The sequence below is a fragment of the Haemaphysalis longicornis genome, unplaced genomic scaffold, assembly GCF_048455015.1.
Source record: "Haemaphysalis longicornis isolate Haplotype H1 unplaced genomic scaffold, Haemaphysalis longicornis Haplotype H1 scaffold_6, whole genome shotgun sequence".
NCBI lineage: Eukaryota > Metazoa > Arthropoda > Arachnida > Ixodida > Ixodidae > Haemaphysalis > Haemaphysalis longicornis.
In genome coordinates this window covers 162,521,361-162,533,398 of record NW_027526407.1, presented here as the reverse complement: position 1 = coordinate 162,533,398, position 12,038 = coordinate 162,521,361, and the positions used below count along the sequence as shown (strand labels likewise).

Here is a 12,038-nt window from a genome sequence, read left to right as displayed (position 1 = left end):
TCATAACGTGTAAGTGTCCTAGGAATGCGAGGTGTAGTTTAGATGTTTCTGTGACTGTGCTCGAGTTTTCTTTTGATTCATAAGACTACTTATGGGAAGATGGAGTTCTCGCGCCTGTACCTATATACGTCAGTGAAGTGGGGAATTGGTCACTACAATATGGGTCCGTGCCAACACCCCACTCAAGACATGGAGAGAACGGCAGAACCAATTGCGAAGTCGAGATGCGAGTATGTATTGTGTCTTAAGGTATCGTATGTAAGCCGTGTTTTGTTGAATTGGCATGCTCCAGAGGATGTTAGAAACTTCTTTATCAGGCGAACTCGGGCATGCGTTCCGGATGAGCCCCAAAGAGAGTTGTGCGCATTAAGGTCGCCTGTGAGGATGTATCGCTCGGGCAGCTGGTCAACCAGTGCCTCGAAATGGGAGCTCAGAAGTGCAAAATCAGGAGAGATGTTAATGGAGTACACCGTTATTAACCTACTATATATTATCGTACGGATTGCTACATCCTGCAGGACAGTGTTTAAAGAGAGAGTGGCATGCCTATGATTTCCAGGCGACAATGGCCACACCGCCAGAAGAGTGGGTGCAGCCAACCTTGTTCTTTCTGAATACCATATACCCATTTAAAAAATGTGTTTCTTTGGAATTGAGGTGAGTTTCTTGAAGACACATGACACTTGCCTGATTGGCATGCAAGATCTCATACACATCGTGAAAATTTTTTAAGAGGCCTCTGCAGACTCATTGGATTGTGTTTTCTGTTCCCATTATTTATATTTTAGGATACTGGTGTGTGTGTGTGTGTGCGTGTGTGTGTGCGCGCGCGCGCGCGCGCGTGTGTGTGTGTGTGTGTGTGTGTGTGTGTGTGTGTGTGTGTGTGTGTGTGTGTGTGGTGTGTGTGTGTGTGTGTGTGTGTGTGTGTTCATGTGTCGTCGTTCGGGGCTTGCACTCTCGGGAGGGGATTTTTGGCCGTTTCTGTTGGCTTGGACGTCGGGGTCCACTCCTTGCGCTGTGTTGCAGGCAGGAACGGCCCGACATCCATCTCCTCATCAGATGCCAGAGGGATGCCCAATTGGCCGGGCCCCCCGGACTTGGTATCTTTTCGTGGGCCCTTCGTTTGAGCCACCACCGCCGCGGGCGTAGGGGGCGCCATAGGTGGCATGGGCGGTGCGGTGGCGGTGGGAGCCGATGCGGGGCCCCCGGTGCCCATCCCCTCGGCACCCTTCAACATACTGGAGGACGGCGGGGTGGAGGCGGCAGGGCATCGGTCCCAACAGAGACAGTTGGCACTACAACCGCTGCTGCCTCAGCGAGCGGCGTGGCCACGGGTTAGGGTGCCTGAGGCAACCCAGAGGGGGGCGGGAGAGGGACCAGGTCACACTCACTGAACTGGGTCCCTGTGGAGACCAGACGCCGCTCCGCACCCCGTCGACCTTCGTTGGTGTACCTCCCCAGGGGGAAAGAGGCAAACAACTTCCTCGCCTCTGTGAAGGTGATGTTCTCAGTGACCTTGATGTTATTACCTTATTCTCCCGTTGAAATTTTTCACGTTTTCGGGAGTACGCTGCATGCGGCGCCCCGCATTTCACACAAGTGAGGGTGTCGGTAGGGCAGTTGTCGCTCGGATGATCGTGCGCCGCGCATTTTGCACAGGTCCTTCGGCCACGGCAAGAGTTGTACTGTGCCCGAACCGGGGGCACTTCAAACAGCGCCTTGGGTTCGGGATGTAGGGACGGATGCAGCACCGGATATAGCCTGCACCTATATTTTGTGGGAGATCTGTGCGGTGAAAAGTCAAGATGATATGCTTCGTGGGAATCTCCTTATCATCTCTGCGAATGGTGATGCGTCCCACGGCAGTCATGCCCCGATCCTTCAAGACCGCAAAGAGATCCGCTTCCGTTTCGTTCAGAAGATCTGTCTCTGATATCACACCCTGCGAGCTCTTCAGGCGCCGAGGGGGTGTGAGCCTGAATTCTAGATCGGGCACTGTAGTCTGGGCTAGAAGCTTTGTCAACTGCTGCTCGTCAGTTACCTCGATGAGGAGTTCACCAGTTCTTTGTTTTTTGGCATTACAGGAATTTGTTATTATGGCTTCAAGATATTTTGCGATCGAGAAGACTAACTGTGATGCAAGGGGGTGGTTTGAATTGAGGGAATAAATAACAAGAAATCGATAAAAATGATCCGGCTCAAGGAAGGCTACCGATGGCAAAGTGGAAAAGATACTTAGGTGCGGCCCCGTCTCAGGAACCGATCACAATTGCGCTTAAGAGGGGGGGTTTGAAAATACCATATGGCATAGTGTGGCATAGCAAATGACCTCCCTGCTTGGTAAACAGGCAGGAAACCCATCCACCGGAGCTTGACATGGGCTCCGACAGCCACCGTTTTTGATTTTGGCCCTTCACCTTAAAACTCGTAGCCACGGTCGCTTACAGCAGCAGTATGGGGCTCGGGGTCCAATGTGTCGCCAACACCAACACCAAGACTAATCTAGGTGCCCCACGCGGGGAGCAGTGTTCCTGTATATAAACTACACGTTGGCGCACTTTTTGGTGCAGCAAATAAAGAATGCCTTAAAACAAAGCATTGACCGAAAATTAGAAAAAGAGTACCAGGATGAGCCTGGATATCATGGGTCAAGTTCCAGGTTCAGCATTATAAAGTTTACAATAGATAGTGCTACCCGTGTGAACACGGGAACATTTATTTGATGTCAGCAAATCTCTATTGCGTACCAATACGAGAGAACACTCGAGAACCAATACGAGAAAAGAGTAGTAGTGTTTGAACGACATATGCAGCAAAGTTAGCGCATGTGCGGTCAGTTATTTTGGGTGCCCTTTACAGAAATTGATTAAGTGATAATTAACCTCACGAGACCTGTGGGCTACAAACGAAAGCGATAAATATTTTCAGTTTCTTCTTTCATTTCAGAACCGAATACCAAGTGCTTCTTGAAGAAGGCATTCCTCTGCTTTTCTCTCCTCTCCAATGGAAGGACGGTTTTCGGAAGTGAAGGCCCGGAAAGCAGTTCCATCCGGGTTCTCCATGGACTAAGGTTCTTTTCAATGGCATGGGTCATATTGATACACAGCTGGACTTTCTCCTACGAGAGTGGCGTCTTCCGTACGTTTCTACAAGTTTAATGTGTTTGTATTTTTAAAAGTGCAGTTTGTTTGAAATGCGCAATACGTTTGAAAGAAATGGAGTGCTGCCGTAAATCCCCGAATAATATATAAGGAAAACGTTCAGAACACACCCGAATCTTTTCTACGGAAAAAAAGATAACGGCCGGGAGGTTCAAAATCATGTCACCCGGGCATCCTAATCCCGTTCGCATGTCGGTGCTACCAAGGATACGTAATAGCAACCAGCCGCGCAGTCTTATTGTAGGGAATACCGGGATGGTGATGAAAAAAAAATTAGCTTAATCAGTCGCGTAACAAAGGACTTCTTACGTTTCAACATTCACTTACAGATGTCAGCCACTTTCTCTTAGTAATTTCTGGCATCGTAACGTCCCCAATATGTTTCCTACTCATGTTCCGGGTGGGCTAATTTTACACAAATATTACACACTTGAAAGACACCGTCCTTTTTTATTAGAATTTCAGTCCTCAGCCGCTCAATACATACAGCGCAAAATTATAATAACCCTTTGTACCCTCGTAAAAATTATTACCACTTCGGTTTTGACCAACAACAACATACTTCAGATCCGTTGCACTGCGATTGGAACGAATACGGGTCCAAATTAGAGAAATATTTTTATGGCATCGTTTTATATTACATTCAATAAAACCAACAAAACAATTCACTATTTTCTGCCTTATTCTACATTGCACCGTATTGGAATAAAATCACGACAAAGCCAACCTTCTCAACTTTATTGCGGAACTTGAACTGTCCTCCCCAGTATATCAAGTTTACGAACAAAATATCCCAGGATAACATTAATTTTGTTGTTGAAGCCTTCAGGTACACAGAAAAATCCTCTTGATGACTGTCTAGAAACCCCTGTATATCGGTGACACTGCTTACATTTTTCACTGCAGCAACGCCAAACATTCTAAATTTGGTATGCCGTACTCCAAGCCATACACGTGCCGCCCAATCTCTTGTGTTTTTCAAGAATTTCAGACCAACTGGAAAACTCAGATTCGAACTTGTTATGAGTCACAGCTACTGTTAGACGACAATTGATCAGCAATCAATCGGGGCCGTCGTGCACACCCACAGTCAGCACTATCGAAAACGAAATCACAAACAGAGGCCACAAACGACTAATATACTAATACATAGGGCGCGGATATGTAACGAGAAAGCAACATAGTGAGCAAGCATTTCAACAACATCAGACAAAGTCCACACCTGTCAGCTATCTTCCCTGACCCAGGTCGTTTGGTGAACCGTAGAGAGAAAAACTTGAAAGATACTGTTTAGGGCAAAGCTAATTGCAGCAAAGGAAGAGCAGGTTACCACCCATGCGGAAAACCGAGTTATAAAAATTAATTCCACATCCGCCTACCCGACCTGGTAAAATGTACTTCTACTGAGTTCTCCTTCTGAATAAAGGGAAACATCGACTGCGATTCAAGTGACGTAGTGTTAAGAATACTGGTTTCGCTTAACTAACAATCAGCCGTATCTATGATTTTGGGAACACATGCTCTTCCAAAACTATTAAATGAGCACAATAGGATTACTCGCATCAAGTGAAGATTCCGCACCTCGCCCGAACGGGAGCAGATCTAGTGCTACTTTATACAAAAATAGCACTTTCGCGAGAGAAATTTTATTTATTTATTTACATATTTCAAACTATTGAAGCCCTGATAAGGGTTGTAGCAGAAGTGGGTACAAGATATCTCTAATGCAGATGTAGGAACACACGAAATCAACCTAGTGTATCAACGCGGGGAGAAAATAACAACAAAACAAAAACGCAAATAAACAAAACAATAAAAAGAAGTCACATACAAGCAGCTGGTTCATACTACAGAAATTTCAGGTTTTGGTTGTTTTAGGGGGTATTTCTCACTATAGCAAAAGGTGAAGGCAAAGGGGAATCGTATGAGTAGTGTGGCACTAGTACGTCTGTACGGCTATCAAAAATGTCCCTGTGGTAGCGCACGAACACAGCCAGGAAGACCATTCGACGACCTAATTGTCGTAGAAAGGAACGATATTTGAAGTCATTCGTTTGGACAAAGGTTGGGGTTAGGTTAAGACTGGGCGGCTGAGCGTTGACAATGACCTCGAACAGGTGACATAGATATTATTGCGCGAGTGATCACGCGAACGTACTGCAGAATATAAATTTTAACGACTCTATGCGCCTACGTGAGTTTAGGAGGGTAAATCTATAAAAACAGAGCTTTGGTTGGCGAAAAATAGCTTCCATAATTACGGCAGATGAACTGAAAGGCTCTTCGTTGAACCCCATCTATTTTTAAATTTCGAACTGCTTGTGCGGCTCCCAGGCGCGTAAGTCGTTACCTATGATTAGATAAATTTTTGATTTATACATGAGCAATTTGGTATCTTCCGGTTCTTTAGGTAACGTAAGTCTAAAATATTCCATATTTCTTATGGCTTTAGCGGTAATGCAGTTTATGGCCTTCGTCCATGAGTGTTTCCTCTCAAAGGTAACGCCAAGATAATGATGATCTAGACCGGCGTTCATTCTTGCGGCAAAAAAGCGGCGTAGTAGTTGGAAATATTAGGTCCTTGCTAGTGGAAGGGTGTGTACGGAACCAGAAAAGTGTTTGCATAAAAACACAAAAAAGGCTTTCATGTAATTCGCGAGCCAATGAAATTCCCACAGCACCGTCTTCCTGCTCTTCAGTTTGGCAACCATTCGATCATCACATGGCTAGCCTCGGGCTACTCGAGCAGTTTCGAAGCTTGAAGCTGCTTTCTCTGGATGTGTTTCCGTCGTTCGCAATTATCTTGATACACAACGTAGTTGTATTAGATATATTTGTCTATCGAATCACAAATTTAAAAAGAGGGTCGCAGAAAGAACACAGCAATAACGCCCAGAAGTCAAGAAAACCAAACAATAATATTGAATGACAAAACCGTTTATACGAGTGCTGTGCTGATGAAAAGAATGTGGTCTGTTTGGGACGGCAGGTTTCATACGTATCCTGCACCTTGCTTTGCGTTCTTCACTGCTGGAACCATTTGTTGTGCTTATTGAACAACTCCTCACTTAAAATTTCGATTTGCGACAGGCAATGCGAGGGCCGCTGTTTTCGCAGTCTTGGTGCCTTATGCTTTAATGCTGGCTGATGTCCACTGTCGTGTGACGGCACGGCTTAAGTTGAATTCCACCACCGTCAAAGTGTTTCGATTCACGCGTTGCTTTTCTAGCTACCTGTGGGGAACACAGTGACACTTCGCCGCACTATATGGTCGAAGCAACGTAAGAAACAATTCATAGCGCCAGATAAACAGCACTAAGAAACACAAGATGTGGTTTTTCAGGGTTAACTGCCAAAAATACGAACATTTCAAACGCTAGTGATGCAACATACAGGATTTAAATATCAAATAAGCGTGGGCAGGTCTATGTAATAGAACACAGGAAGAAGTTCTGATTCACTCCTCCTTCGATGACAAGTAAAAAGTGGATGCCTTATGTAGTATGACTATAACGCATAAAACACCACAAAATTGACCTTATTGAGCAAAAGAAGGTGTTTTTTTTTAATCCTACCGGCCCCATCTGCACAACGCATCTGGAAACCTCTGAAGTTTTAAATTCCCGAAGAGCATAACTAGGAGACATTTGTGTGTTGGAAGTAACAAAAGTAGCCAACATTCATAAATTGTCTGTCTCCGATGACAGAACACGCCACACGGTGATTTGTTACCGATGTATGAGGGTCATGGGGTACTTGCCCAAGAAAAAGTCACCCTCACCTTGGCTGCTCAGCGTGTTCAGTTTGCATTGCTTCTACGGCTGCTTTTGCGACCACGGAGGACATTTGTGCAGCTATTGTAGTTGGTGAGAAATATTTAGTAATGGTAGCAGTAGGCTTGTTTTTCAACAGCTGAGATTTTTGTGTATTTCACTAGGAGACCTGGACCTGAATGATTTAGGCATAATAAACTTCCTCACAGAAGTTGTCTTTCAAGGTACACTGGCGATAGACACGTTTTTCTTTATGGGGTAAGTTTCAAATTTTCTGATTTCCTAACAACATAGAAAATTGCTCCCGAACCAGAAATATATTTCCTTTTTGAAAAACGCATTGTAGACAAATTGTAGTAAAGTAAAAAGCAAACCAATATATAAAATATTTATTTTTCATTCAAATTACAATGCTTTAAAACAAGAAGAAAGAATTAGCACGAATTGATAAACGCTCGGTACTTTCAGAGTTTGGTTACTGAGTTTATATGCCTAAACATATTCTTTGTGGTGTCAGCCACTTACCGCTGATTCATTACCGGACCCCAATTGATGGAGTTTGTGGGACATCCCGCATGGCCTTCTATGGTTGCTCGGGCTCCTGTTGCAAGCGTTCATTCTTACGCCGACACGAGCTACGGGGCCGATACGCTTGTTCTTTCTAAATAAGCCCCCGGGTGCCCGGCGACCCAGGATTTGAACCTGGTACTTTCGGCTTACCGGATGAGTATTATACCACTCGACAATCGCCGTCGGTTGTTCATAGCATTTATTCTTTGTGACAACAGTCATGGCTGCTCGGTTTCGCATGGAGAGAGCTTACATATTCCGTTTTTCTTATACATGCGCACCCGGGTTTGTGGAGTTGGTGTATCTTGATGTTTTCTCAACACTTCTGATAATGCAGAAATCATTGATGTAAGCCGCGTCTGAGTCTTTAACCGTTGTATTTGGGTATTCATTTAACCATCTATTGTCAACCTCTAATTTCGAAATAGACAGAAGAGCTGATATTGGCCTCAAAATCTTTCAATGAAATAGAAAACGCGAGGTTGCGTAAGTTTTCCAAATTTGCTACACGTGTTCGTTAAAGTGCAAGTTCATTTTAAGAAGAGAGTTACGTAATCTTTTAGTCCTGCCGTCCATATATATGACAAAGCTAAGCCCGAATGCAAGTAAGGCTTCGCCTTGTGAGCAGCCCCTGCATTGTCGAGGAATGCGCATGGGCGTGCGCGATGTGTGCATTTCGTAAAAAAATATCATGAAAAACCAATGGTTCCACATAATCGCGGCCTCGTGAAAAAGCGAGCGGCGTCGGCTAGCTCAACCTTCGAGAACACTCTGCCTAGCGTTGATAGGCTTGCCTCTCGCATGCTGATCTTCACGCCAGTTATGGCGGTTTCGCGCCTGAAGTCGGCAGCCAGACGCCGATTTCGCACATAGGACGCCGAACTTGTGAATCCCGTTGCCGCGGGTTGGAGCGCGTGCAAATGCCTTCCAACTTGCAAGAGATGTGAAAGCCCACGGGGAAACAAACGATCCGGGCCTGCCAGCTATGATCTGAAAGCGGAAAGTCCATAAAATACTACGATGTGCAAGAGCCGGGTCTCCAATTAGGGAAAGGGGCCGCCAGCTCTGCGGCTTCTTCTGCCTTGCACCAATAGTGAAATATGGTCCGAGTTCTTGGCAGTGTCTTCATTATCCTGATACGCAGTGCGTGCTACATTTGTGCATTTTTAAATGTCCATGCATCTGTCTGGCGTAATAGTTTACGAGTGCATAAGATGTAACCGAAATATTTCTGATTTCATGTGTCCTCTGATCTTTAAAATGGGCACAAAACCATACGTTGTACATTTTATTATTGCTTCATTGGTTTTGTCAATTTAAATGGCTCACAAACCAAACGGGTTAATACAAATCAAATATTGTGCAAGCGCCGATAGTGAACAATATTGCTATTTTTGTGCTTCATTAGGCATCCAGCGTATCTTGACACAAGCTATTTGTGTACGAAGACTTTAAAACAAGATTCTCCCAGTTCTCCCAGACATAAAATGCCGCGGTTGAGCTTGTGGCTTCTGTTTGTTGTCGTAAATCATGGCTGCAGTCTGACTGCAATTCCTGCATAACCACACGAGTCGCCTTGTGTACAACTCAGTCGTGTATTGTACCTACAAAATGTTGCTAGCAAGGCTCTGGCAACAAAAAACCGGTTCCACCGGATAAAAGCAAAACTGTTGTTGGCTTGCAGCCATTTTGTCCTTCATGTTTCTATGTTGGAAGACTAACTGCAATGCCTATGCCAACCTTTCCTAGCGATCTTTGTGGTAGGGAAAAAAATTGGAACCAAAACCAGCTCTGTTACCAATGCGGAGATGTCATAATTATTTACACGTTACGTAACACCTTAAGGTTCAAATTTACATACATAACATGCTAAATACCCTCCTTATGAGCTATTTAAAGACGTTTTGTAGGAGTCTCCTTCCGTTTGATAACTTTCTCTGCAGCAGCGAACAACGTCATCCGCGTCGAAATGGCGGCAAATAAAAAAGCGCACATTTGGTAGCAGTATTTCTAGATCCTAATATTCGACAACATCGAAATTCAAGGCTTGGCTCGAAATACCAAACATTGGTCCCACTCACCTGTTCAAAAAGTATAACCCTAACGGCTCACTGTTTACCGCCCGTGATGATTACGTGGGTTTCCATTTTTATTTAGTGCTATACAAATTTGTTGGTAGACTTTCCCTGCATTTTTCTTTTGTTATAGGGCTAAAATATAGAAATGAAAGTAATTTTCTGAAGAATATGAGACATTGTGCTCTAAAATGACCGATCAAAAAAGCTGGGTACAATGCAGAACGCAGTGCAGTTTCAAGCAAAGTGACAAATATTTAACTTGGCACGATTTTGAAAGTTTCAATCAAAACACTCTCTTCCTGCATTTTGTTTCCTCATCAGGGGACTGGTTCTGGCTTATTCCACTTTAAGACAGCTCAAAAAAACTGGCGGCAGAAAGAACTGGCTTCTCTTCTATGCTCATCGGTACTTCAGGTAAGAAAAGTGTTCAGTAGAGCTGCTGTAGCTCCAGATTCGTCCGACTTCTGCAGTTCCTCCTCCGTCACGGAGAGGCAGGCAACACAAATATACATAGCAGAAGAAACGGCCTTTTGCGCAAGTACGGTCGAGCAACCATATATTTTCATAATGAAAACAAACGCGAACTACCAAGCTTCGTAGCTGCGATGGCAGAGGAGAGTGTAGCGACACCTTATGGATGAACTGATAGCCGCAACCGGTAACTTCGGGTCTGGGCAGTGAACTGCCGATGGCGCCAGCCGCGTAGTTTCTTTTGAGGCAAAAGACACCACGAGCCTCACCTAGAGCAAGCGATTGTTTCGTTACCCGACTGCCCTAGGAAATGCCGTTTCTCCTCCTGTCTTGCTATTTCTACATGCGCAATGGTCGGGGCACATTTCCAAGACCACCCATGGCCTCTCAGAAACTAACTCCTTACCTGATCCACCTATACGAAGCGCAGGAATATCACAGGGGCATATTTCCCGGCCTCCGCTTGGGGAGAAAAAGAGGAGAGAGCCTGACGCTTATGACCGTAAGCAGGTGATGCTTTTGTCGAAGCGAGGTAATTGTGGGGCGACTGCGCTGCCAATATTAAGCGAGCACACTGTGACACTGTGCGCCACCCCAAGAGAGCCCCCTCTCTTCCGGTAAAGGGGACTTTCAACGGGTGCAACCGTTTTTGTAGCAGGAAGCTATTTAGCTTGAACTTCGTCCGTCGCTATTAGCAACAAAAATTACACCATCTCTTTGAAGGGAACTATGTGGTGATGCAACGCATGGGCGTTCCGTGTAGGTTCCGCACCGGAGCAGAAGCGGCGCAGGCGGTGTCTCGGAGCAGACTGAACGACGCGCAGCGAGCGCACCTGCTTTTATACAGCTGGAGGAGACTAGAATGGAGGAGAGACGCGCATGTGCGTTTATGTGCGCATGTGTGCGGTTGTTTACGCCGCAACACGGAAGGGACACAGCCCCGACCATGAAATGACTCCTGGAGCGACAGTGTCGCCGGGGTCTTCCTTGACCGGCACGAGACGAGCACGTTTACCCTTTAAGGGCTCCTGGAGCGACCGCGTTGCCGGTGTCTTCCTGAGCCGGAACGAGACGAGCAGAGAGCGAGGAGGACAGCGGCGTTATCACAGCTGGTTAGGGCTCGTCTTCCTGAGCCGGCACGAGACGAGCCGAGCGGAGAGGAGGAGAGTGGCGTTATCACAGCTGGCGTAGAGAGGGGAACGCCGAGGACACGTGCGGACGCGGGACGCCGACGGACGATGGACGGTCGACTAAGAGATGTTTGCATCTAAAAATAGCATAAAAATACTCGACTAAGATCTATGGACACTGGGCGTGTTCCTGAAACCGGGGTTCATTGTGTCAAATGGGTTACTAAAAATTGCAAAAAAGGCATGCCTCAGCAAAAGTAAATACAGGCGTCGTTCATGATAAACGATTGTAATGATATGCCGTGTGAAAACGGGTTCGCGCACCTCACTGTGGCTACCAGGATGAACCCCCCGCCACCTCAGGAACGATGCTGCCCGGCGTTGACGCATTAGAGTCCCGACTAGCAGACTGACTGCCCCGTACCACTGTCGCAATCTCTGTCACATATTGCTAATGTCTTTTTAGGGTGCTCCGTGGGGTACGTAGCCACCGTGTAAATTGTCGGGGTTGCATAGGGCTATCGCGGCCGTCGGGGGCAACAACCTGTATCTTATAAACCACGTATCGGTACAAATTCAGATCGTGCGTCGATGCGTGTACTTAGTTCGGAAAAAATTGTCTTATGCGTTCGCTCTTCGCTTTAGGATATGGGCCTTGACAATCAATTGGAGCCATCTGGGCTTTGGTTCCAGGTACTTTCTGCTTTCTGGATTCTTCGAACTTTCTGTGGGAATTGATGGTTCGCGTTTGCGTTGTTCGTTAGGCCATACTCCCTTCCATTTGCGTACGTTTTGCCTACGTGTCCTCCGGGATGTGAGCATCGGGTGAAGTGTCCCACGTTATCAAGATAAGGT

The 12,038-nt window shown here is 46.0% G+C and overlaps 1 protein-coding gene across 1 annotated transcript in view; it reads left to right on the top strand.

Annotated features, from left to right (window-relative positions):
• Window positions 1–12,038, top strand: part of LOC144141238 (nose resistant to fluoxetine protein 6-like) — a 78,867-nt gene that overhangs the window by 36,483 nt on the left and 30,346 nt on the right. The window contains exons 6-8 of the mRNA XM_077672796.1: window positions 2,947–3,138; window positions 7,099–7,192; window positions 9,904–9,996. Of these exons, the coding sequence (XP_077528922.1) occupies window positions 2,947–3,138; window positions 7,099–7,192; window positions 9,904–9,996 (379 nt within the window). The remainder of the gene's footprint in view (window positions 1–2,946; window positions 3,139–7,098; window positions 7,193–9,903; window positions 9,997–12,038) is intronic.